Genomic DNA, 27,359 nt, shown 5'->3' with positions numbered 1-27,359 from the left:
CCCCTTCTGCTTTAAGAACTCCACTATCATCCCAGTCCCCAAGAAACCCTGTATCAGAGGATCAAAAGACTACAGAGCCATTGTCTTAATGTCTGTGGTCATGAACTCCAAGAGACTGGTGTTGGCCCACCTGAGGGAAATCACAGGGCCCATGCTCGACCCTCTGCAGTTTGCCTACCGACCATACAGACCGATGACTGCATCTCAGGTGACCCATCTGTTAAACTCCTTAAGTTTGTGGATGACACAACCATCATTGTCCTTATCCAGGATGATGACGAGTCTGCATATAAACAGGAGGTCGATCAGCTGGCCCTCTGGTGCGGCCATAACAACCTGGAGCTGAACATGCTCAAAACAGTGGAGATGACATTGGACTTCAGGAGGAGTCCCCCAGCACTGCCCCCACTCACCGTACTCAACAGCACGATGTCTACAGTGGAAACTTACAGATTTCTGGGTTCTATAATCTCCCAGCTAAGGTGGGTATCGAACATAGAAACAATCATCAAAAAGGCCCAGCAGAGGATGTACTTTCTCCGCCAGCTCAATAAATTCAACCTGCCTCAGGAATTATTGATTCAGTTCTACACTGCAATAATCCAGTCTGTCCTTTGGACATCCATCACTGTCTGGTTTTGATCGGCCACCAAACAGGACAGGGACAGACGACATCGGACAGTTAAATCTGCAGAGAAAATCATTGGTGCCAACCTGCCCTCCATTTAGGACTTATACACCTCCAGACTCAGGAAATGGCCAGGCAACATCACTGCAGACCCATCACATCCTGGTCACAACCTGTTCCTACTCCTCCCCTCTGGCAGGTGCTACACAAAACTGTACCCCAAAACAACCAGATATAAAAACAGTTTCATTCCATGGGCTGTTAGTCATATGAATTCGTAACACTGTCAAATGAATCCCAACCATTTTGTATATAACTATACTGTACTGTACATTGTACCTATACTGGTTATGCTGTCATGTCTACCTACCTCAGGCATGTATGTAAGTAATCTGCTAACATCTGTTTCAGCATCGCTGATATATTTTCTGCACCATTGCACTTTATCACCTCTTATTTTGCCTGTATGAGTCAATCCTTGTGTATATATCTTTAAGATTGTTGTGTTGTAGTGTTGTTGTTCTATGTTAAGTACACTGAGAGCACCACGAAACCGGAGTCAAATTCCATGTATGTGCAAACCTACATGTCCAGTAAACATGATTCTGATGTTCATATGCCTACTTATGACAGAACTTTGTGGCTTGATTTTACAAGGTGCACTTAAGAGAATTATTCAGCAGCTTACATACTCACGCATATTACATGACTGCAAACTTTCAACGTTATGAGTGCATAACACATGTTGCATGTTATACCCTCACTTCTATATATCCTATATCAATGGAAGTGTTGTAGTTATGGTGCACTATCTGGTAAACAGGATATCGGCTCTGGCCCCAATTCAAGGCATTCCATCTGATTCATATCTATGTTCTCTTCTCTGTCTCCAGCCTTTAAGAAGAATTGGTCCTTGACTATCTCAGTTAAGTGGCATTTCTCAACAAAGTCCTGGAAGGGGAATCCGAAAGCTTCCCAGACGTGTCCTGAATACGTTCAGCTGCTGCCTTCCAAGCCACCCAGTCACATCCTGGACAGCCCCAGAACTCTGCTCCCTGATCTGCCTCAGGTTTTTACTCCCGGCTCCGATAGAGCCAAAACAGAAAACATTACCAATTTTAAATGTACCCTGTACTCCTCCTTATCCCCCTCCTCTCAGGTGCATATAGTATCCACAGAGAAATCCTCACCAGTGTTCCTGCTTCATAAGTTGTGCCAGATGCATGGAGTTGGGAACCCACAATTTGAACTCCACTGTGAGTACGTGGGGCCTGGTGGATTTCTGTACTTTAACTATAAGGTGCATGTGCCTGGGGTGACCATGCCTTTCAGTGGTGAGGTCAGAGTCCTACCAGCACTCAGTGTTAAAGTCACAATAGAAGAAGCTTGTGATGGTGTGGCCAAGAAGGTCCTCCAGACCTTCAACAAGCTCTAGCTATCGACCCAATTCACCAGTCAGTTGGCTACCTCTATTTAACACATTTCACACTTAACCATTGTTTGTTATTCAGTGTTTTCCATGTATATAGTTTAACTAAGCATGTTTTTTATTGTTTATGAAAATAACATTTGTTTTCGTTTAACTTTTGTGACTTTTTTGTTTTGTTGGTTGAACTTGTTTCATGCATGCTTTTTATTGTGTGTTTTAGTGTTGGATTTGTTCAACTTTTATAAGGCTTTTTCAGTGTTGGATTTGTTTAACTTTTATAAGGCTTTGAACTTAAATATATTTGAGTAGATAATTATATGGAAAGCTGGATTAATAATGTTACTTTTATTCTTAAGTGAAGACAATTGTTGACTGGATTTGAGTTGTTACATGTCAGTCAGATTCAAATCTAAATGAGAATTCCAGATCATCTTTATTAACAGTTTTGATTTTTTTTTTTTTGTATTCAGTGCTTGAACATGTTAAAATTTTAGCTGGTCTAATTTTAAGATGGTGCATTGTCTCAAAAAAAAATCCTTGTCACAAATTACAACTTTAAAAAGATGCTATGTTCAGCATGGGCTTTTTCTTTCATTGTTTGCATTTACTGGCTGCTAAAGCAAAAGCAGAATGAAGAAAAAGGTAAATGTGTTCTGAAAATAATGCAGACAAAAGTTTAATTAAAAATACATTCTGCAAATGTTTTTTTTTTGTCTATATAATATTTTACAATACACGGGATGTGATGTAACAAGCGTACCATATTCCAGAGTAAGCGTGTACACTGAAGACCAACTTGGACAACTAATTAAACCCAAGGTTCCATCAAGTCCCTCTTTTGTGACGGTAGGCTTTGATACCTCCCTCTGCCTGTTAGAAAATGTGCAAGTGCCGCTTTCACTCCATAGAACATCCATTCAAAATATTCTTTAAAAAAAATAGAATTATAGTATTACTAAAATGTAATTTTTCAAATTACATTTGAAAAATTTCTCACTACTTCTGCAGTGGCTGGGCAACCACTGCAGAAATAGTGAGGGAGACAGCTAGGAAGGTAATTGGTGTGTCATCAGGACAGAGTAAGGAAGACAAGGAGACTTGGTGGTGGAATGAGGAAGTACAGCAAAGTATACAGAGGTAGAGGTTGGCAAAGAAGAAGTGGGATAGTCAGAGAGATGAAGAAAGTAGACAGGAGTACAAGGAGATGCGGCGTAAAGCAAAGAGAGAGGTGGCAAAGGAAAAGGCGTATGGTGAGTTGTATGAGAGGTTAGACACTAAGGAAGGTGAAAAGGACTTGTACTGATTGGCTAGACAGAGGGACCGAGCTGCAAAGGATGTGCAGCAAGTTAGGGCGATCAAGGATAGAGATAGAAATGTGCTGACAAGCGAGGAGAGTGTGCTGAGAAGGTGGAAGGAGTACTTTGAGGGGCTGATGAATGAAGAAAATGACAGAGAGAAGTTGGATGATGTAGGGATAGTGAATCAGGAAGTTCAGTGGATTAGCAAGGAGGAAGTGAGGGCAGCTATGAAGAGGATGAAGAGTGGAAAGGCAGTTTGGTATGAAGAGGATGAAGAGTGGAAAGGCAGTTGCTCCTGATGAGATACCTGTGGAGGCACGGAGATGTTTAGGAGAGATGACAGTGGAGTTTTTAACTAGATTGTTTAACACAATCTTGGAAAGTGAGAGGATGCCTGAGGAGTGGGGAGGAAGCACACTTGTACCGATCTTCAAGAACATGGGTGATGTACAGAACTGTAGCAACTACAGAGGCATAAAGTTGATCAGCCACAGCATGAAGCTATGGGAAAGAGTAATAGAAGCTAGGTTAAGAGGAGAAGTGATGATTAGCGAGCAGCAGTATGGTTTCATGCCACGAAAGAGCACCACAGATGCGATGTTTTCTTTGAGAATGTTGATTGAGAAGTATAGAGAATGTCAGAAAGAGTTGCATTGTGTCTTTGTAGATTTAGAGAAAGCATATGACAGGGTGCCGAGAGAGGAGGTGTGGTATTGTATGAGGAAGTCGAGAGTTGCAGAGAAGTATGTAGGAGTGGTGCAGGATATGTATTGTATGTGTGACAATGGTGAGTTGTGCTGTTGGAATGACAGATGGGTTCAAGGTGGAGGTGGGATTACATCAAGGATCGGCTCTGAGCCCTTTCTTGTTTGCAACGGTGATGGACAGGTTGACGGACAATATCAGGCAAGAGTCTCCATGGACGATGATGTTCGCGGATGACATTGTGATCTGTAGCGAGAGTAGGGTGCAGGTTGAGGAGAGCCTGGAGAGGTGGAGGTATGCACTGGAGAGAAGAGGAATGAAAGTCAGTAGGAGCAAGACGGAATACCTATGCATGAATGAGAGGGAGGACAGTGGAATGGTCAGGATGGAAGGAGTGGAGGTGATGAAGGCATATGAGTTTAAATACTTGGGGTTAACTGTCCAAAGTAACGGGGAGTGCAGTAGAGAGGTGAAGAAGAGAGTGCAGGCAGGGTGGAGTGGGTGGAGAAGAGTGTCGGGAGTGATTTGCGACAGAAGGGTACCACCAAGAGTTAAAGGGAAGGTTTACAAGATGGTTGTGAGACCAGCTGTGTGATATGGTTTGGAGACAGTGGCACTGACAAAAAGACAGGAGGCAGAGCTGGAGGTGGCAGAGTTGAAGATGTTAAGATTTTCACTGGGATTAACGAAGAAGGACAGGATTAGGAACGATTATATTAAAGGGACCGCTCAGGTTGGATGGTTGGGAGACAAAGCAAGAGAGGCAAGATTGAGATGGTTTGGACATGTGTGGAGGAGAGATGCTGGATATATTGGAAGAAGGATGCTGAATATGGAGCTGCCAGGAAAGAGGAAAAGAGAAAGGCCAAAGAGGAGGTTTATGGATGTGGTGAGGGAAGACATGCAGATGGCTGGTGTGACAGAGGAAGACACAGAAGACAGGAAGAAATGGAAACAGGTGATCCGCTGTGGCGACCCCTTACGGGAGCAGCCGAAAGTAGTAGTAGTAGTAGGAATTTTTCAAATTAACTATTTTTATCGTTTATCTTTCCAAATGGTAAAATAAGAGCATTTTTTGTCTCTTTTTAGCTGGAATCAATGTCATAGTCACACTGAGGAAGAGGCTAAATGGGTGGGTACTAGTGCACACCAGCTTACTATTGTTGTTTATTACATTGTAATGTTAGTTTGATGGTTAATTTGATAGTTTTTCAGATTGAGAGGCAATATTGGAGGAGAGGAGAGTTAAGACTGGTACTATTGATAACAAGGGGTAACCTCATTTTACAGCTTATGCAACATAATAGTGAAGAAAATCTTCTTTGTTGAATAAGGACAGTTGTGGTATACAAGGAGTCCAGCAAAGGTCAACAATTGGCATCTGGGTGAACAGTGTAATGACTAAGTTTGTTAGAGGACTGTCTGGAGTTGCCAAAACCACCCAACATCAAGTGCAATTTCCCATGACACTTTCACTCATCACTTTAGAATATAGCATTTTCTTAGATAGCCTGATGAAGTAATACTGTTGAGAATAGCTGTCTCACATTAACATAATCTCACATTAACATAAGCTTAACATAAGTAATAATAATAAATCAAACGTATATAGCGCTTTTCTAACACTCAAAGTCGCTTTATAATAAACCGCGGTGAAACAACACAACAGATAAACATAACACAGACATACAGGGGTGGATGGGAAGGGGGGCTACAAGAGGGAGAAGCGGCAGCCACACACGATGGTACTCTCCAATTTAAACAGGTACAAAAGGGCAAGAAAAACAAAAAACAGCCCTGTAGACGTTGATTTTTTGTAGGGGTTTACTCCCGTACCCTATTCCTCTCCCGAGGTATCCGCTAGGCAGTGGCACTATTTAACCCATAGCTGGGGGCTGGTTCATGGGCATCAGGGGATATCCACACACCAGTGGGCCTGCGTACCGCACGTCTAGGGGCCAGACCTCCTCCAAGTCCCTTGTAGTTCAGCCAGGGGCCAAGGTGTACCCAGTTACTGTGTGTTGCCACGAGGAGACACTACATAGGGCTTGCTGTTGGGGGGGTTATGTCCTGGCAGGGAGAGACTTATGTGCTCAGCTCTCCTGTTTGCATTGCTGCTTGCCAGCGGTGAAGACTGAGAGTTAGACGTGACGGGCACAGAACACTACACCAACACACTCGACGCTTCACAACCCCACTTCTTACAGAAAGATGTCAGATGTTAGTAGTTCTCTCAACCAGCTGTGGTTAAAAACCTATGGTTATTTTTATTGCAGAGGTTCAACAACAATATTAACATCTTTGTAGAGCACATTTGAGCAATTGAACGTAAATGGCTCTTTATGTAGCATTCTTTATTTTCATTCTGTATATCTATTATTTGCCTTAATTATAATTGGAGGAACCTCTTTAATAAGGCCTAGTCCCCGAATAGTTGTAGTTGTAAGTGTGCACTGACTTGGGTGGAGAGGGGATACTTGCTCAGAGCTGAAGATAGAAGAAGTTTGCAGTTAACATAGCTAGCTCTGCTCGTCACTATAGTTTCACTAAAATGTGTGCATGTACACTTCCCATCCTCCATAACCGGCGGACAGTTGCCATCTTCCATAACCGGTGGACTTAAATACACAAGGGAGTTGGCTGTCAGTAATGGTTGCCCTATGTCTGGACAGTCAAGTGGCCATGTAGGTTTAGTTCATACATTTTCAGCAGAATGAGAGGATGGAGGTGGTGAACAGTCTGACTCAACATCAAATCCATCACCATGTGAGGCTGGAACATGGAAGTAACACTTCTCCTTGTCATTTATAAATGTGTGAGTGATCCAGCTTACTGAGCGGAGTTAATAACTGCAGCTGAGCTGAAAAAGACGGAAGGCAAGTCAAGAAAATGAGTCAGACTATTCACAGAATTTATTCAGTTTGGTTAGAAGTTCAGAAAATGTGAATTTCAGTTCTAGTTTTGTTTTTGAACTTCATTAAGTTCTTTTTACATCTTTAATATATTAAATTGAAAAAAAGAAATAAACTAGGAGAGCAAAACATTAGAGCAAACTAACACGGCCTGCGTTTTCTCATCTTTCTTTTTTTTCCCCAACAAAAGGTGTTTGGTGATATCAGGTAAAGAAGCGGTGGGTTGTACCAGCTGGATGTAAGTGACTACGTCCACCGCTTGGTTGCATATCAACGCCTGTTGCACCGTTAGAAACGACGAGGTGCAGCTCAATGGAGACAGTGCGCGTGCTAGTTGATACAAAGTCCCTGTTTGTTTACGAGCCTACTTAGACTGCTTACTAACATGGTCCCCGAAACAAAAGGTGACGTTAACGGATACAGAAACAAGTCCAGCAAAAGCTCATTTGGAAAATGAATAAGAAATAACTAATGAATGGACGCGCACTTTGAGGCAAAGAGCTCGTTAATGAATTCAAACAGCATTGAAATCCTTCAAATCATTTCCTAATCTACTCATATATTTTTGGAATGTGTGTGTGTGTGGTGTTAGTGTGTGTGTGTGTTAGTTAGTGTAGATAGCGGACCGAAAACTAAAGCATTTATGATACTAATTCTTTTTGGAGGTGGTAGGTATTGTCTCAGAGAGTACAGGAAAAATCCCAGAAAATTAAAATTATGCATAATTATGCATACATATGCAAAATATGCATTTTTCTAAAAATGGCTAAAAACCACATTTCTCGGCATTTCAGACGATCCTGAGCATCTTTGATTTTTTCAACTATATAAAAAAAAATTCTGGGACAGAAATGTATTGGCATTATGCAAAATAATATGCATTTTTGCAAAAATGCACTTATGATCCTAATTTTTTTTGGCGGTGGTAGGTATTGTTCCAGAGAGGACCAGAAAAATAGCAGAAAATTAAAATAATTATGCATAATTATGCAAAATATGCATTTTCTAAAAATGGCTAAAAACCGCTTTTCTCGGCATTTCAGATGATTTTGAGCATTTGGGGGGAGGGAGTTGGAGTGGGGGGGGTTTAGGGGCAGGGGGAAGGCGGTTAGCTGGCAGGATGAAGAGGAGGGGGATTTAGACGGGTGGATAACCAAACCGCTACATTGTAGCGGGGTTCTTCTAGTCCAGTCTATATTTTAGTTTTGCAGTCATCGAGGAAACCACTCCTCAACGTTCATTGGCCTTTCCAGGTGAAGCGCTAAAACCAACTAGCCCATCCAAACCAAGGCACACGGCACGTTCTCGTCTTTTCATCGGCAAGGTCTTCCACACCTCCAAAGCTGTCACCATCAATAGTCTGCTTTTCAAAAGCTTTGACCTCCCAAGGGTGGTGGTGGTGGTGGTGGTTCATCTGCGTTCAAGGTTGTTTGCATATGACGTCACGACCTACAGATGTGGGCAGGAAGTGATTTTCTACAGAGGAAGCGCTATCGCAAACTTTAGAAATGCCTATGTTTGGCGTCACTGACTGAGAAACCACAAGGAGTTTTTATTGACTACCAAAAGTTGTTGTTCATGAGGGGAGGGGTGGGGGGGGGTGTAAGAAATTGACCGAAAACGCCGGAGTGGCTTGCGAACCGTCGTGTGCGGTCGGCAGGAGCGGAGCCGGATAACGCGCGTGTGTGCAGTGACCACTTCGTCAAATAAAAATCACTTTGTAACATAGGGATCATGTCCAACATACCTTACTTTCTGCTTATGCATTTCTCTCAAAATATCGTCTAAACTAGCAGAGTTCGGATTAAACTAGCTCCGTCTCGTCCAGTCTGCGTCTCACTTCCTGCCCTCCATCTAAATCTCGCTTGTCACCAGAATCACGTGACTGCAAACGAAAGTCATGTGTAGGTCATGAAACAGAATAATTTCTCGTTTTTTTAATGTAAGTTAAGATTTTTTCCTTTGTGGTTATGTGGGAAAGAAAAAGGTTTGTCAGTGTCACAGTTGGGCAGGAACACCAATAACTAGCCAGTACGTGGCAGCATCGCTAGGTGAGCCGCGTGTGTACCGGGGAGTCAAAGGGAAGTCTCGCGTGAGTTCGTCAGAAAATGACGTACTCGGTGTCCAAGATGGAAGCACGAAACGATGTGTGGCGATCGGGAATCTAAATACACATTCTTACATTTTGCAGGTAAGCCGGTGAAGTTATTTATGTGTTCTGGGTTAGGGAAATGTTTAGTGACACTGTGTTAGTTTATGTATGTGTTTATTTGCGACCGTTATGCCTGTGTATGCTTAGCTAATTAGTAGCAGCTAATGAGAGGTTGGTTCATGGCTGCCATTGCAGTAGAGGCGGGAGCGGGAGTCTGAACAATGAGCCTTCGTGTGAGGGCGCCCCCAGTGGCTGTTGTTAGTATTTCGCATGACGGCGTTTAATAGTGTTTATTGAGAAATATGGCGTTACACTGTGAAGATTATTTGAAGAGAGATGTATGAGAGATAGTACCCTCGAAAGAACTGACTCATCTCTCGGAGTGTGAGAGGTGGTGTAATTACTTTTCATTATTGCTTTGATATTTTGTTATTGTTTATCTCGAGTTCGTCAGAAAATTAGATTCTCTGTGTTCAAGATGGAAGCAGAAAACGCGGTGTAGCGATCGGGAATCTAAATACATATTCTTGCATTTTGCAGAGACTAATTATACGTGTCGCACCAGATTGAGCCTGTGTGACATCATTCTGTGCACCACTACACCTGCTTTACGTTCCCTTTTTTACGACCCTTAACATACACTCCCACCATAGAGACACTGTTCTGTGTCTGATCGACAACCAATCGGTATAAATGACTACCTGAAGGGTCCGCGGTGGCGTAGCGGTCTAAGCGTCGGCTTGGTGTCGATGCAGTTGCCCACTGGGGACTGGGGTTCGCGCCCCGGTCTCGTCAGATCCGACTATGGCCGGACTCGATGAAGCAGCAATCATTGGCAACGCTGTCTTCGGGAGGGGGGCGGAGTCGGCTTGTGTTCGTCACGTGAATGCGTCTCTGTGTGTGTCGGAAAAACAGTGGTTCGGCTTGGATTCGCCTTGTCACGAAAGTGGGGAGGCGCTTTCCTTCGAGACTGCCGGCCGGAGAGATGCAGTTGGCGAACGCATGCAATACGAGGGTGGGTGTTTGAATTAAAATAGGGATCAATTGGCCACTAAATTGGGAGAAAAAAGGGGAAAATCAGAAATAAATTTAAAAAAAAATAAAAATAAATGACTACCTGAAATCACTTTATATCACTTTGTGCCTGCCTTCAGTGTACTATAATCATTCTACATTCTGTCCATTTGCTGTTCTTCCGCTCTTACTGTGTGAAACAAGACATTTTTTTCTAAACAGTGGCGTCCTACTGATCTACATAGATCTGAAAGGAGCGTGCTCGCTTATTTATTTATTTGTAATCATTTGTTCCATTTGTACAGCGTCTTTCTCAAACTCAGAGTCACTTTAACATAGCCACATGCAGGAAACCCATGCAGACTCCACACAAAAAGGACCTGGGACGGCCTGGGGTTCGAACCTAGGACCTTCTTGCTGTGAGGGAACAGTGCTAACCATTGGGCCACGGTGCCACCAAGAGTTAATGTGGTTATTGAAATTGAGGAATGGATCAAAGCTTGCTAATGCTAAGGCTTACACTACCGTTCAAAAGTTTGGGATCACCCAAACAATTTTGTGTTTTCCATGAAAAGTCACACTTATTCACCACCATATGTTGTGAAATGAATAGAAAATAGAGTCAAGACATTGACAAGGTTAGAAATAATGATTTGTATTTGAAATAAGATTTTTTTTACATCAAACTTTGCTTTCGTCAAAGAATCCTCCATTTGCAGCAATTACAGCATTGCAGACCTTTGGCATTCTAGCTGTTAATTTGTTGAGGTAATCTGGAGAAATTGCACCCCACGCTTCCAGAAGCAGCTCCCACAAGTTGGATTGGTTGGATGGGCACTTCTTTGAGCAGATTGAGTTTCTGGAGCATCACATTTGTGGGGTCAATTAAACGCTCAAAATGGCCAGAAAAAGAGAACTTTCATCTGAAACTCGACAGTCTATTCTTGTTCTTAGAAATGAGGGCTATTCCATGCGAGAAATTGCTAAGAAATTGAAGATTTCCTACACCGGTGTGTACTACTCCCTTCAGAGGACAGCACAAACAGGCTCTAACCAGAGTAGAAAAAGAAGTGGGAGGCCGCGTTGCACAACTGAGCAAGAAGATAAGTACATTAGAGTCTCTAGTTTGAGAAACAGACGCCTCACAGGTCCCCAACTGGCATCTTCATTAAATAGTACCTGTTAGAGCCTGTTTGTGCTGTCCTCTGAAGGGAGTAGTACACACCGGTGTAGGAAATCTTCAATTTCTTAGCAATTTCTCGCATGGAATAGCCTTCATTTCTAAGAACAAGAATAGACTGTCGAGTTTCAGATGAAAGTTCTCTTTTTCTGGCCATTTTGAGCGTTTAATTGACCCCACAAATGTGATGCTCCAGAAACTCAATCTGCTCAAAGAAGTGCCCATCCAACCAATCCAACTTGTGGGAGCTGCTTCTGGAAGCGTGGGGTGCAATTTCTCCAGATTACCTCAACAAATTAACAGCTAGAATGCCAAAGGTCTGCAATGCTGTAATTGCTGCAAATGGAGGATTCTTTGACGAAAGCAAAGTTTGATGTAAAAAAAATCTTATTTCAAATACAAATCATTATTTCTAACCTTGTCAATGTCTTGACTCTATTTTCTATTCATTTCACAACATATGGTGGTGAATAAGTGTGACTCTTCATGGAAAACACGAAATTGTTTGGGTGATCCCAAACTTTTGAACGGTAGTGTACATTTAACCCAAACCCACATGTAAACCTCTCCTGTCACATTGTGAGACAGAAATAATTCACTTTTGCTCACGAGCCACTGCTGTGAGATGTTCATAGAGGCTGCAAACCTGCAAAAAATCTCATTGTTTGAGAGGAGGGACAAGGCAGAGCTTCTGTCCCGTCTAGGTTAGCTGCTGATAGTTCCAAAGGTACCAAAATGAACTTTCACCTCTTGTCAGTAAAGTTAAAATGAAGAAACTAGTTAGACAAGCTGATTACTTTCAGTAGTTTACTATGAGGAAAAAAGCACACACACACACACACACACACACACACTGCTAATGAATACACCTACCTAACGAAACATGTCTGTGAAGCCAATTCAACAAATACTTGTAAAACGGGGGGACCATGTACAAAAGATGCCATCATTTCTCAATGGATCATTTGATATGGTTGAAAAGACCTTCAAATTAAAGCTGAAAGTCTGCACTTCAACCTCATTGTCATCATATCCTTTCAACCTCAAAGTGGTAGAGCACAGAGCCAAAATAAAAAAAAAATGTATCACTGGCCAATTAATTATGGCGCTTACTCTGTTGTATTCTGTAAATTGTTTAAACACAACATCCATTGCACGTTGTCCGTCTTGGGAGAGAGATCCCTCCTGTGTTGCTCTCCCTGAGGTTTCTTCCTATTTTTTTCTCCCTGTTAAATGTTTTTTTTTTGAGGGAGTTGTTCCTTATCTGATGAGAGGGTCTAAGGACAGGATGTTGTGTTGTTGTAAATCCCACAGGCAAATTTTTTATTTGTGATATTGGGCTATACAAATAAAATTGAATTGACTTACTGTCTGTGGAGAGTGAGGTAGGAAAAACCCCCTCTTAACATTATTAAAGAGACTTTCACAAAACTTCACGTCATTGACAAACTCCTTCCCCTGGTCTGTGATGATTCTCCTGACCATTCCAAAAATGTGCAACTTAGAAATTATTGTTGCAGACACCTCAGTTGCCCAATGACTGCTGGGATAGGCTCCAGCATCCCCGCGACCCTGAGAGCAGGATAAGTGGTTTGGATAATGGATGGATGGACATCTCAGTTGCTGTCCTAGATTGCAGAGGCTCTGCAATCACCCACTTTGTGTAGATGTCCGTCACGATAAGGACTTATCTGTTGTTGCATGCTGTTTCTGGCAGTGGTCCAATCAAATCCAAACCAAGCAACTCCCAAGCTTCTTTCACCTGTACACAAGCTTGTGAGTAGCATGTTAATCCACATTAGTCCTCACTAAGCTAAACCATTGTAAGCAGTACCTTAATGGAACGTAACACCGGTGCAACAGTCTTGATGGGATCATTCAACTGGCAGCAGTGACAACACCTGACCTGAAAGACAAGTTAATACAAATGAATACATTTTTAAAACAAAATTAATGTCTAACATATTGAAAGGCCAGTCGGTTAGGACAATAAAAATAACTTCTAATTCAAGTAGGCATCTAACAAGGTTTCTAACAATATCCCACCCTACAAATGTTCTACCTGTTAGACGCCAATTGCAAATTGGGGAATTGTGTGGCCGTTTCATTTTATGTAACATCACAAAAAGCCAAAAATCATGTCCAAGTCTAAACAAATCAGCAGATGTGTCAAGTAACAGGCATATATCATTACCCAAGCTTTAACCTGTATCAGTGTAGGCCAGTAGTCGCCAGGAATAACCCTGTTTCTGGTGCCTCTGATGCAATTGTGATTTCCAGTACCAGGGTTATTGTGGCGCTCCGTCAGGACACATCTCTTCTGTTCCTCTGACAGCACAACTAGCTGCATGTACTGCCTGCTGGGGCCGGTGTAGAAGACTCTGTTGTCTGTTTTAAGAGGGGAAAAAAGGAAGTCACAGTTCATATTAGAAGGAAATGACTATATATCCGATTGAGATTAAACTACATTAAAGTCACTTGTGCACTGCTTCTCCTACTCAGGTACAGGAGTTGAACAAGTACATCCATCCATCCATTATCCAAACCGCTTATCCTGCTCTCAGGGTCGCGGGGATGCTGGAGCCTATCCCAGCAGTCATTGGGCGGCAGGCGGGGTGACATTTAACTTTTAAATGCTGCTGGACAGCATTATATATTAAACAAATTGCATTTGTGTATTAAACACATGACCAAAATTGTTATCAACCAGAAAGTCCCAATTTTTTTGAGCCTCCATACATAATAATTTGTAAACTAAATCCTTTTTGAAAACTTATTGACTTATAAATTAAATGTGTAAAAATATTTTTTTCAGCAAGTCTGGCACGTCTGTATAACTAGTGTTACTTTTACTTTTCTTTGTTTCTTTTTTTAATGTACTTATGGTTACCCTTAAGGATGAAAATTGAAGATGCCCGTTTCAGTTCGATCAACATTGGAGGCAGTTTCACTTGATATTCCTGCAAATTATGGTAAAAGGCAAAAGAATCCATGATATCTGGGAGGTGAGGAAGCTTTTCAACAATGTAAAACAATAGCGGTAACAGGAAGTGGACTCAATTTCGCATATACGTTGAACAAATCGGGTTTCTGGTACAGATCGGGTAATACGTGTGTGTGTGTGTGTGTGTCACACACACACACACACACACACACACACACACACACACACACACACACACCACTTTCGGCTGCTCTTGTTAGGGGGTCATCACAGCGGATCGTCTGTTTCCATCTCTTTTTGTCTGCATCTTCCTCTGTCATGCCAGCCACCTGCATGTCTTCCCTCACCACATCCAAAACATCCTCTCTTTTCCTTTCCCCTGGCAGCTCTATATTCAGCATCCTTCTCCCAATATCCCCAGCATCTCTCCTCCATACATGTCCAAACCCTCTCAATCAGCAGCAGTATGGTTTTATGCCATGAAAGAGCACCACAGATACGATGGTTGATTTGAGAATGTTGATGGAGAAGTATAGAGAAGGTCAGAAGGGGTTACACTGTGTCTTTGTAGATTTAGAGAAAGCTTAGGGTGCCGAGAGAGGAGGTGTGCTATTGTATGAGGAAGTCGGGAGTGGCAGAGAATTATGTAGGAGTGGTGCAGGATATGTATGAGGGCAGTGTGATAGTGGTGAGGTGTGCGGTTGGAATGACAGATGGGTTCAAGATGGAGGTGGGATTACATCAAGGATCTGCTCTGAGCCCTTGTTTGCAATAGTGATGGACAGGTTGACTGACAAGAGCAGGCAGGAGTCTCTGGACTATGATGTTTGCGGATGACTGATCTGTAGTGAGAGTAGGGTGCAGGTTGAGGAGAGCCTGGAGAGGTGGAGGTATGCACTGGAGAGAAGAGGAATTAAAGTCAGTAGGAGCAAGATGGCATACCTATGCGTGAATGAGAGGGAGGACAGTGGAATGGTGAGGATGCAAGGAGTGGAGGTGACAAAGGCGTATGAGTTTAGATACTTGGGGTCAGCTGTTCAAAGTAACGGGAGTGCAGAAGAGAGGTGAGGAGAGGGAAGGCAGGGTGGAGTGGGTGGAGAAGAATGTCAGGAGTGATTTGCGACAGAAAGGTAGTGAGGTCAGCTATGTTATATGGTTTGGAGACAATGGCACTGACGAAAAGACAGGAAGCAGAGCTGGAGGTGGCAGAGTTGAAGATGCTAAGATTTTTGTTGGGAGTGACAGAGAAGGACAGGATTGGGAATGAGTATTTTAGGACAGTTTATGTTGGACAGGTTGGAGACAAAGCAAGAGAGGCAAGATTGAGATGGCTTGGACATGTGTGGAGGAGAGATGCTGGGTATATTGGGAGAAGGATGCTGAATATGGAGCTGCCAGGGAAGAGGAAAAGAGGAAGGCTAAAGAGGAGGTTTATGGATGTGCTGAGGGAGGACATGCAGATGGCTGGCATGACAGAGGAAGACGCAGAAGAGATGGAGATGGATGATCCGCTGTGGTGACCCCTACTGGGAGCAGCTGAAAGTAGTAGTAGAGATAACAACAACAATAATAATAATGGATTTCATTTATATAGCGCTTTATCAAGACACTTAAAGCACTTCACATTAAAGGAGGTAACTCACTTCAACCACCACCAATGTGTAGCACCCACCTGGGTGATGCACGGCAGCCATTTTGCACCAGAATGCTTGCCACACATCAGCTTGAGGTGGAGAGGGAGGAATCAGCCAATTACACGTGGGGATGATTAGGTGGCCAGATTGAGAGAGCCAGGTTGGGAATTTTACTAGGACACCAGGGGATCCCCTACTCTTTGCAATAAGTGCCATGGGATCTTTAATGACCGCAAGTGAGTTAGGACCTCAGTTTAGCGTCTCATCCGAAGGATGGCATCTCCTACAGCACGGTTTCCCTATCACTGCACTGGGGCATTGGGATTTTTCTTGTTTTTTTTATTAGGAGCAGAGGAAAGACTGCTCCCTACTAGCCCACCAACACCACTTATGTAAAGCCTTCCATGTATGTGCTATACAAATAAAGTTGGCTTGCCTTGTCTTGTGGATGATTCAGGAATAAAAATGACATTATAAACAGTCATTATGGTGGACTAGTACTATAGAGCTAAATGTCTTAATGTGTGCTCAATAATCCAGATAAGGAAATCACAGAAAGTTGAGTCAGTTCATCTGGACACAACATTTATTGAGAGAAACATTTCATCACTTATCTAAGTGACCTCTTCAGTCTCAGCTGACTCCAAGTATTCTCTCAATAAACATTGTGCCCAGATGAACTTATTCAACTTTCTGCGTATTGAATTAAATGTACCCGGTTACCACCTTGATGGCCATATCATATCACTGCCCCGCCCTCTTCCACCCGAGGCCTTCTGCATTAATGAGAAAATACTGAATGATCTTAAAAGCAAAGCTGTCTTGGCTCCAAAAGAACTCCTCTGTAAATCATGAAACAGGAGAAAAAAGATTTGTATTATTTTACGTTTCAATTTGGCTACAATATTATGCTTTCAGTCCCAAAATTACTGAAATACTGCTAGATTTATTTGGCAAGTGCTTGTACAAATGATACATTGGCCATCTAGTCTATGTTGGAGTGTACCAATTAATATAATGTCCTAGCCCTGTGAAATTTCTCGACCCAAACGAACTGGGTTGGTGGAAATTCGCAGCACAAGGGGAAAGCAGAACATGCAGGAAAACAGCAGGCCCTCACATTAGACTTAGCAACAAGGGGTCAGTGGGAAATTCCCAGCGAGAACCAGGACGACGATTTAAAACCCAGAGTCATGTTGAATAAATACAGACATGCAATAGATCCACTGTCAACAGTAATGCTCAGCCATGTACACTCCGGTTATGAGAAAAGAGGCACTGTTTTTATTACGTGTGCACACAATAACCTTTTTGTGTAGTTTAAAAGGACCGCTTGAATAAACTCTCCTTGCCCTTCATCAGCTAACAACGAAGTGAGAGGTTTGTCTGTAAAACTACCAATTCAAGCTCTTAGTTAGGCTTTTGTTTTATGTGTGACCCCCTAAAAGATAAGATGGTAAAGACCCCCAAAAACTTTGGGCCTTCCGATGTAGAGAGTATTGTAACGATCATGAATGAGTAGACTCGCTAGCCGGTGGGCTAACGGGTTGGACCCTGTAGTTGACTGGTTAGCGCAGCGACCCGGGTTCACGTCCCGGCTGTGGCGGATTCCCGGCCGCCCCCTGAATACGCTACATTAGTGTTAGAAGTGGGATGGCGAGATCGTGAGGCCATCGGAAGCGCGTGAACCCAGAGGCGTGAGGGAGCTGATATGCTGAAGCGCGGGGGCGCGTTTCCCGAAGGAGGGGGGTAGTGTAACGACCACAGATGTGTGGACCCTTTAGTTAACCGGTTAGCGCAGTCGCCCCGGGTTCGCGTCCCGGCTGCGGCGGATTCCCCGGCTGCCCCCTGAATTTGCTAGAGTATAATTAAAATCTCTCTAGTGGGAGTCACGTTTTATGCAACACTTCATCTTCCTCAGGCCCTTGTGTTGCTCATCCGTCCAGGGGGACTGCATTGTAGTTTACAGACGACAGAGGGAGACACACACTCGCCTGCTTTGGATTACCGCACCCTTTCATCTTCCCATTGACTCCTGCATTTGATCTTTATGACCAGGCTTTGGCTTTATTATATGTTAATAGATTTTATTACAGTAGGCGCTAGTTGTACCGGGTTGGCTTGGGGACCACACAAAACAGACTACTGTCTGCGGTGGTCTAATTTTTTTCTTTTTACTGAGCAGCTTTCAGTTTTCACATCTGGTGTGAAAATGTGTGTGTGTGTGTGTGTGTTTATATGAGAGCGATATGCATTACACCTTTTCTATACAGTTTATAAATTGCTTCACAATTAGTAAAAAGAGACAATAACATAAGTTTGCATATTAAAGAATAGCTGCACAATTAAAGATAACTTAATTTGCATGCAACCAAGAGCAATATACTTGTGCGCATGCGCGCGTGTCTGTTTCCACATCTGGTATGAAAATATTGTGTGTGTGCTTGTGTGTGTGTGTAGATATATTTTTTATGTGAGAGCGATGTGCGTTACCACCTCTCCTATACAGTTTATAAATTGCTCCTCTCTGCTGACTATCATCACGCTCACCATTTTCAGAGTGACACCTGACCTAGAGTGACTGCTTCCTTGGAGAGACGTGTACTACAGCCCTCCCTCACAAAGTGACCATCGGTGAGAGCTGACATGAAGTTAGTGTCGGCCTGCAACCAAAGACTTAGCAACGACTTGAGTGTAGCCCCTGGGGTAAAAACAACATAGAAGACTGGTAGCATGTAAATATTTCAGTCGACATGAATGGTCTCAAGCAAAACAACAAATTAATATTTAGAACAAAAGCATCCTGCATGGTCTGAGCTTAGCCGGCATAATCAGGTTATCTAAATGTCTCCTCTGGGAACATAATCCACTTTGATGCAGCGTCTGCTGGCAAACATTGAATCTGTGTCAGTCTACACTAGCTGTAAAACCTCATTTTGTCTAGCCCTCTTTGTAATTAGTATGAAATTAGTTTACTTGGTTTTCCTATTTGACATCTAAAAAACCAACAGGCCTGATTAAGGAGGCTAAGTCACAAATGGTCAGACATAAACAAATAAACGTGTGTGTTTGAAACTAAGAGTGATTGGTTATACCAACAATGTTGATAAACACAGTTGCTGTTTTGGAGCCTTTTTTTTTACTGGTGTGTCGTACAGCAGACATTCATTAGGCCTAGTCAGTACTTTGCCAAAAATGTCAACACATAAATCGAAGTTCTCGTTTATTAATGTGCTTTATTATTGCACTAATTTAAAGACCAGGCAATAATAATTGCCAGGTCAGTCACAGGCAAAACAAAGGACATGTATTTCACTGTGAAACTACCGCCATGTGGTCGCTAGATGGCGCTACTTACCTGTGCTATTAAAAACGGGCGCCGGTCCATCAATACGTAATCTATAGTGTAGTGGGATTTTTAGAAATGACTCCACACGTGTATTGTTAATAGATAGAAGGCTCCGCATCAAATGTTTAGATGTTGTGTGGACCATTGCATAGGCCAATATTACCGCCAAAGCTCTCCAGTTAATTGGTGTCACCCACGGGACTGAAGAACACGCTGGTTATTTCACACGGAACGAGATTTGCATTTGTGTTGGCCCCGTTTGGTCCTCTTGAAACAAAACGCGCTGAAACGTAAGTTACTTCTACTTTCTTGCTTTCTTCTTTCAATACTAATCCACAATTCATTGTTGCCCTAAAGACGTCAACTTTCTCGGCGTTTGCCACTTGTTAATCCACTGCCGTTGTAGACGGTAATCTGCAGCGGTTATTAACGGTACAGACGGCGCAGTCATTACCTGGCTCCAGTGACACTGGGCGAGTTGATTGACATCGTTTTCCACAAGCCGGGAAAAGGTCTGCGTTTGACAATGAAGGGGAAAAGGCGAGCGGAGGCGGGCCGGAGGACGGCTGTCCAATAGGAGTGGCCGGTGGGAGGGGCTTCTCCTGACTCGAGTTTTGTTCTAAATTATACCGAGACTCCGCGGCACAACATGACCGCAGCGCCTGCACCGTTATTCTAACGGGACGTTGCACGGGCTCCGCTGCGTAAGTCTTGTGGTTGCGCTTCACAAGCAACATTTCTGAATTTTTCGGAACTTTCGGATAAACTTTTTTTTCCCCCCTCTCCAGTTGATTTCCATTCATGGGACAGTAACTTTTTGAACTTTTTTTTTCTTCTTCTTTTGTTTTTATATCGTTATGGGTTTGAGATTCCGTGCCGGAGATGCTTTTTGCGACAGAAGAGCTGAGGTAAAACTTGCTCCACAAGCACAGGACGTATAACTCTACCGAAGTTACACCCTCCATTCAAAGGATTGTGCTCCGCTGGAAACACCGAGCAGGATAACAAAAACAAGCAAACAAACATTTTGGGAGTATTTTAAGATACGGAACAAGATCTAAGAGCGGCACCCTGGCTGGATTATCAATTGAGCATCGCGCAGTTTTGGAATAGGCTACTATGCTTTAGTGAGCCAAACTTTGATAAAGTTGATGCATCATAGGCATGAACTTTGTTTGAAAAAGGAGGACTTGGCTACCGACCATGGCGCTCACAGGTAGGGGCTTAGACCGGTTTCATTTGGTTTTGTTGATGCTATGGACTCTATCGCAATATTCAGCATCCAGCCAAGTTCGTCAAGAGTTCCAGATACTGGAGGAGCAGCCCGTTGGTACCTACGTGGGCACGATAGAGACTAAGCCCAGCTTCACTTACCGCTTCAGTGAGAACCACAGACTTTTTGCAATTAACGGCACCACCGGAGTCATTTACACCTCCTCAGTGATTGACCGGGAGGTTTTACAAAGCAATGTCATTAACGTCGTGGTGCTCTCCAGCCAACCCACCTATCCCACCGAGGTCAGGATTGTCGTGCTGGATATCAATGACAATTCTCCCGTATTTCCCGATGCCTCCATTGTCGTGTCTTTCAAAGAGGACGCCAGCAGTGGCAGACAAGTGATTCTGGACACTGCTACAGATTCGGACATAGGAAGTAACGGAGTGGATCACACCACTTACAGAATAGTGAACGGCAACGAGCAGAGGAAATTCCGTTTGGATATTACTGTCAATCCCAGTGGAGAGGGGGCATTCTTGCACCTTGTTACAACTGGAGGCTTGGACAGGGAAGTTACCCCGTTTTACCAACTTCTAATTGAGGTAGAAGACAAAGGAGACCCTAAGAAGTTTGGCTACCTCCAAGTAAATGTCACTATTCAAGATATAAACGACAACCCCCCTATTTTTGACCATGACCAATATCAGAATAGTGTGTTTGAGGATGCAGCAGTAGGTTCTAGTGTCCTGCAAATCACAGCGTCAGATCAGGATGAGGGAGCCAACGCTGATATACAGTACTTTCTAGATGAGGGAACACCTTTCCAAATTGACCCTAAAGCAGGCACAGTTATCATAAAGGAGGGCCTGGATTATGAGAGCAAGAAAGAGTACTCACTGACTATTCATGCAGTGGACAACGGCGTCCCCTCTCTATCAGGCAGAACAGAAGCCACAATCAAACTTTTGGATGTGAACGATAATGACCCTGTGGTCAAATTTCGCTATTTTCCCACTACCTCTAAATTTGCCTCTGTTGATGAAAATGCCCAGATTGGCACTGTAGTGGCTTTACTTACCGTTTCTGATTCAGACTCCCCCACAGCTAATGGTAACATATCTGTTTCCATCTTAGGAGGGAATGAGCAGAGACACTTTGAAGTGCACACGTCTCCAGTCCCTAATTTAAGTCTGATCAAAGTGGCCAGTGTTTTAGACAGGGAGCGCATTTCCTCATACAACCTGACCGTGTCTGTGTCAGACAACGGCAAGCCGGTGGCCAGGTCCTCCTTTGCCAGCCTGGTTATTTTTGTGAATGATATCAATGACCACCCGCCCATATTTCAGGAAGCATTGTACAGAGTAGATATCAGTGAAGACATTCCAAAAGGCAGCTACATTAAAGGGGTCTCTGCAACAGATGGCGACTCTGGGCAGAATGCCAACCTGCGCTACTCTGTGGTGTCTGGAAACGCTTTGGGCTGGTTCTCCATCAGTGAAAACAGTGGTCTGGTTACCAGCGCCGCTTTGCTGGATAGGGAAATAGCATCTGAAATTGTGCTTAACATCAGTGCCAAAGACCAGGGCCTGCAGCCCAAAATCTCCTATACTAAACTAATAGTCAACATCACTGATGTTAACGACCAAGTACCCACGTTTACACAGAGCACGTATCATGTCTCCATGGTGGAACACACTCCCGCCGGCACTGAGCTGGTGGTGCTGTCTGCCTCAGATGATGACCTCGGGGCCAATGGAACTATCCGGTTCTCATTTGATACAGAGACTCCAGCCAATGTCCAGGAGCTGTTTCGCCTGGACGCTGTGTCAGGCAAATTAAGCGCAGCTGCAGAGCTAGACAGGGAAGACCAGGCCTCGTACTTGCTTTACATCCAAGCAACAGACTCTGGCAGCCCCCCTCTTCACTCTGTTGGCAAAGTCAACATCACAGTGAGGGATATCAATGACAATAGACCAGTTTTCTATCCGGTACAGTACTTTGCCAATGTGAAAGAGAATGAGCCCTCAGGCTCTTATGTGACCTCTGTGTCTGCCACAGACCCTGATTTGGGACGGAATGGTACAGTCAAATATATAATAACTGCTGGAGACACTTCAAAATTTCACATTGATAGCAACACAGGCAAAATAACCACTCTAGTGCCTCTGGATAGAGAGGAGAAAACTGCCTATCAGCTGCAGGTGACAGCAGCAGATGGCGGTGGCCTCCGGTCACACACTCAGGCCATAGTGACCGTCACTGTCATAGACACGCAGGACAACCCCCCTACCTTCAGCCAGAAAGTCTACAGCTTTGTCATGTTTGAAAATGTTGGTATTGGAACAGTCATAGGGACGGTGGCTGCCACTACCGTTGATCTGAATACAAACATAACATATCTGATCACCTCAGGGGACCAGAGGGGACTTTTTGCTGTGAACAACGCAGGTCAGATCACAGCAACTAGTCAGATAGATAGAGAGGAGAAGGGTTTTTATCAGCTTAAAGTTGTAGCCAGAGGTGGGGAGGTCACCGGGACAGCCCTAGTTAACATAACCGTGAAGGACCTAAATGATAACGCCCCTCATTTTATCCATGCTATGGAACACGTCAGTGCAGTTGAAAACTGGAGCACCGGACATGTCATATTCCAAGCCAAAGCTTCAGACCCGGATGAGGGCACCAATGGCATGGTGGTCTACAGCCTCAAACAAAACCCAAAGGGCCTGTTCCACGTTCACGAGAAACACGGTCTCATCACACTGACTGGCCCGCTGGAAGTCACCACCAGTTCTTATCAGGTGGAGGTCAAAGCATCAGACATGGGCGTACCCCAGCGTACCTCCAGTCTCATTCTTACAGTTAGCGTGTATGACGTCAACGACAACTCCCCGGTGTTTGATCAGCTCTCATACGAGGTCATCATTCTGGAGTCAGAGCCCGTCAACAGCCGCTTTTTCAAGGTGGAGGCCACTGACAAAGACTCTGGCCTGAATGGTGAGATCATGTACAACATTGTTGGTGGCAACACAGGGGAAGTCTTTGGTATTTTTCCAGATGGGCAGCTGTACATAAAAGCTGAGCTGGACAGAGAGATACAGGACAGATATAACCTTGTGGTCGAGGCCACGGATAGAGCTGTGGAGCCACTAACTGCCACTGTTAATGTCAGTGTAATTCTAGATGATGTGAACGATAACCGGCCCCTTTTTAACAGCACCAATTATGTCTTCCGCTTTGAAGAAGAGCAGGAGAGAGGGTCTCTTGTTGGACGGGTTTTTACAGAGGATAAAGACTTTGGGCCAAACAGTGAGGTCAGATATGCATTTGAGACTCCGCAGCCCAACTTTGAACTGAATGCCATCACTGGGGAGTTGACCAGCACACTGCAGCTTGACCGTGAATCACTAATGCGACAAAGAGGCACCGCTGTGTTCAGCTTCACGGTTGTCTCGTCAGACCAGGGTCTCCCCAAGCCCCTCAGAGACCAAGCTAAAGTGCAAGTTTACATTCAGGACATCAACGACAACCCGCCCAAGTTCACCAAAGACATTTACCAGGCCTCCATTTCTGAGTTGGCCCAGAATATGACGCAACTGCTTCGGGTTTCCGCCTCCGATGTGGATGAGAACAAAAATGGACTGGTCCATTACCACGTAACTGAGGGCAACGAGGAGGGACAGTTTAACATTGATGGCAGCTCTGGACAGGTAACGCTTGTTGGAAAGCTGGACTATGAAACCACATCCTCCTATTCACTAAAAATCATAGCCATCGATGCTGGACATGTTCCCTTGTCTGCCTCTTGTATGCTCAGCATTAGCATTTTGGATGAGAATGACAACGCCCCTTCCTTCCCTAAAACCTCTCTGTCTGTGGATGTGTTGGAGAACATGAGGATAGGGGAGTTGGTCGCCTCTGTGACCGCCACTGACGCAGATTCTGGTCAGAATGCAGACATTACTTACAGTATTACAGCCACAAACAACCATGGCACTTTTAGCATTAGCCCCAATACTGGCAGCATCTTTCTAGTTAAAAAGCTGGACTATGAGACTCAGTCCTTTTACAAGCTCAATATCACTGCAAAGGACAACGGCAGACCACCCCGCTCTTCATCCATCCCTGTGGTCATACATGTCAGAGATTTTAATGATAATCCTCCAATATTTACCCCTGGTGACATTTTCAAATCCATCCCTGAAAATCTTCCCATCTCAGCCTCAGTCATGACAATTACTGCTCATGACACCGATGCTGACATAAATGGCAAGCTGGAGTACTCAATTGTTCAGCAGACACCCAGAGGAGGCCACTTCAGCATTGACTCCAGCAGTGGGCTCATTTACACGAGTAGAGAGATAGACAGGGAGTTCTCCAATCTGTTTGAACTGAAAGTGAAGGCCACCGACCAGGCGGTCCCTATGGAATTCCGTCGATTTGCACTGAAGAATGTCACAATATGGGTCACAGACCAGAACGATAACATCCCCACTTTTGTGTCCCAGAATGCACTTGTGGCTGAGCCCAACATAGTCATCGGTTCAATCCTCACAACGGTGGTGGCCTTCGATCCGGATGAGGGTGCGAATGGTGAGGTGGAGTATGAGCTAGTGAAAGGGGACTCGGATACATTCATCATGGATCGATACAGTGGGGACATTCGCCTGGCCTCCCAACTGGTACCCTCCCGGCTCATGTATGTTCTCACAGTGTCTGCCACCGACCATGGTACTGACCGCAAAACCTCCAGAACTGATCTGACCATCATCCTTCAGGGGGTCGACGGTCCCGTTTTCTCCCAACCCAAATACATCACTATCCTCAAAGAGGGCCAGCCGCCAGGCACCAATGTCATTTCCCTGGATGCCTCAAGCCCCAGGGGCTCGGCTACTAAAGTAGAGTTTTTCATCGTGGCGGTGCGCAGCGGCGGCAAGGCCGTGGGGCGCCTGTTCACCATTGGCCGCCATACCGGAGTGATTCAGACTGCTGCTGAGTTGGACCGTGAGCAAGGCTCCGACCTCTACCTGGTGGATGTGTATGCCATTGAGACAGACGCCAGCCAGCCCCGGACTCAGCGTGCAGAGGTAAGTAAACTGCTGAGTTTTTTTTTCTCTCTCTCTCACTACAGGTATTGGAAAGTAACCCTATATTTGGTTCTTTTGGTCCATTTGTTCTGTTTGGCAGAGAGAGGGCATGCATTCAGCCATTGCCATTTGTTTAAGACATTTGGATGGAATAAGTGAAATGAGATCAAGGTTTCAAATGGAAAAACTGGGGAGTAAAAGTGTCCAAGTCACACATAAAACAGATCAACCCATTGCATTTGCCTGCTCATTAATTAAATTCCTTTTTTTATATATGTTTCTGTGTTACATTAAATCATAATTACCTTGGACACAATTTAGATGGCCTTGTTATTTGGCAAGACACCTTTAGTGTTCCAGCTCCCAAAAAATGTATTGGCCATAGCAATTCATCTACAGCTTGCTTCTTCTAATATTTGAGTGCTGTGGAAAATAGAAATGAGCAGTGCATGTCCTCTGTATGAGCTGCACGCCTGCCGTTATGACGTAGGACATTCTTATCACTGTATATGAGTTTGCCCTGAACAGAATAGCAATACTTGCAGTATTCCCACAGCAGACATTACTCATTCTGGGCTGTTATGTCAAGGGTAAGGTCCGTGACAATTTCTTTTAGTGTCTCAGGTGGAAATGAAGAAGAGAGAGTAATTCCTATGATCTCCCAGTGCAGGTAGAGCATCATCAGAGGCCAGTATCACGTTGAGCGTTTGAGCCCGGGGGCTGTTTTGGCACCGGGGTGGTCTCGAGGTATTTTTTTGCAACACAGTGCTCTGCTCCACAGGCAATAAGTGTCCATTAAAGTTGGATGACCTCTTAAGACTCTGTGAAAAGATGTTGGGGGCAAAGGAGAGAGAGGGAGGAAAAAAAATCCCACAGAGTGAAACTTAAGCTGTCTGTTGAGTGTGCATTATATGATGCGCCACTCGCAGACTTATCGTGAACTTTCCCCGAGGGGATGGACTCAGATTCTGTGTAGTAAAATGCTGGAACCCTAAACCCCGCTTGAGGTGGATAAGGGCCTTGCCACTTCTTAAATGAAAAACGAATGTGATTGTGTACGTGTTTTGGAACATTTCGGCTGAGAGCTACAGTGCTACGTTATTAAAGGCTTGATGATGCATGTATGCATATAAATTGGGAGTTTTCTGAGCAGAGCCCAAAATGGCTTTCACCGCTGCTTTCTTTAAGAAATGTGTTTTGTATTACTGCTGTGTTAGTCATTTAAAAAATGCCTCTTGTGAAATGATTTAAGAGTTTAAAATTAGCGGGATGCTTTAGACAGTTGTTATGGATGCCTTTTCGACCACCAGAAATATTGAAATTGAAATTCCATACAGTAATCAGTTCTTTGGAGACAAAGTCAGATACTGAAATAAAGGATTACTTGGCAAAATCTTGTTAGCTACGTTAACTTAAAGGTTTGTATGGCCAAATGGGGATATCAAATGTTCTCTCACTTTGCCTGCAGCAAAGATGGCAATCTCCTTTCCTCCAGACTCTACCGTTGGCTTGACGAGAGAAATGTCGTGCTTCAATCCAAAACCTTATACTCTGGTTTGGTTTCATGCTAAGCCTGAACTTTCTCACCCCCGGGAGAGATGACTTTACCATACCCTTTCAGTCTGTAGTTAGTTTGCTATATAAGTGTGAGATCTGATAATGCAGAGACACGTTGGAGGCTTCAAATGGCCATTCCTAGTGGGAAATATGTCCCCTGTTTTTGTGATGCAATGCAGCAGGCAGCTGCATGACCTCGTGGTCGTACCTGCCCCGGCGAAATATAAGCTAGGCACTTTTTCATTCGCTGC

The 27,359-nt window shown here is 44.0% G+C and overlaps 2 protein-coding genes across 2 annotated transcripts in view; both read left to right on the top strand.

Annotated features, from left to right (window-relative positions):
• The window catches only part of dnd1 (DND microRNA-mediated repression inhibitor 1), a 28,823-nt gene extending 26,760 nt beyond the window's left edge, over positions 1 to 2,063 (top strand). The window contains exon 4 of the mRNA XM_056277678.1: positions 1,522 to 2,063. Coding sequence (XP_056133653.1) covers positions 1,522 to 2,063 — 542 coding nt within the window. The remainder of the gene's footprint in view (positions 1 to 1,521) is intronic.
• An 18,385-nt stretch (positions 2,064 to 20,448) lies between these two features.
• The window catches only part of fat4 (FAT atypical cadherin 4), a 124,188-nt gene continuing 117,277 nt past the window's right edge, over positions 20,449 to 27,359 (top strand). Inside the window, exon 1 of the mRNA XM_056274443.1 lies at positions 20,449 to 25,551. Coding sequence (XP_056130418.1) covers positions 20,449 to 25,551 — 5,103 coding nt within the window. The remainder of the gene's footprint in view (positions 25,552 to 27,359) is intronic.

Source organism: Lampris incognitus, chromosome 1 (genome assembly GCF_029633865.1).
Source record: "Lampris incognitus isolate fLamInc1 chromosome 1, fLamInc1.hap2, whole genome shotgun sequence".
Taxonomy (NCBI): Eukaryota; Metazoa; Chordata; class Actinopteri; order Lampriformes; family Lampridae; genus Lampris; species Lampris incognitus.
This window is presented reverse-complemented; position numbering and strand designations above follow the sequence as displayed.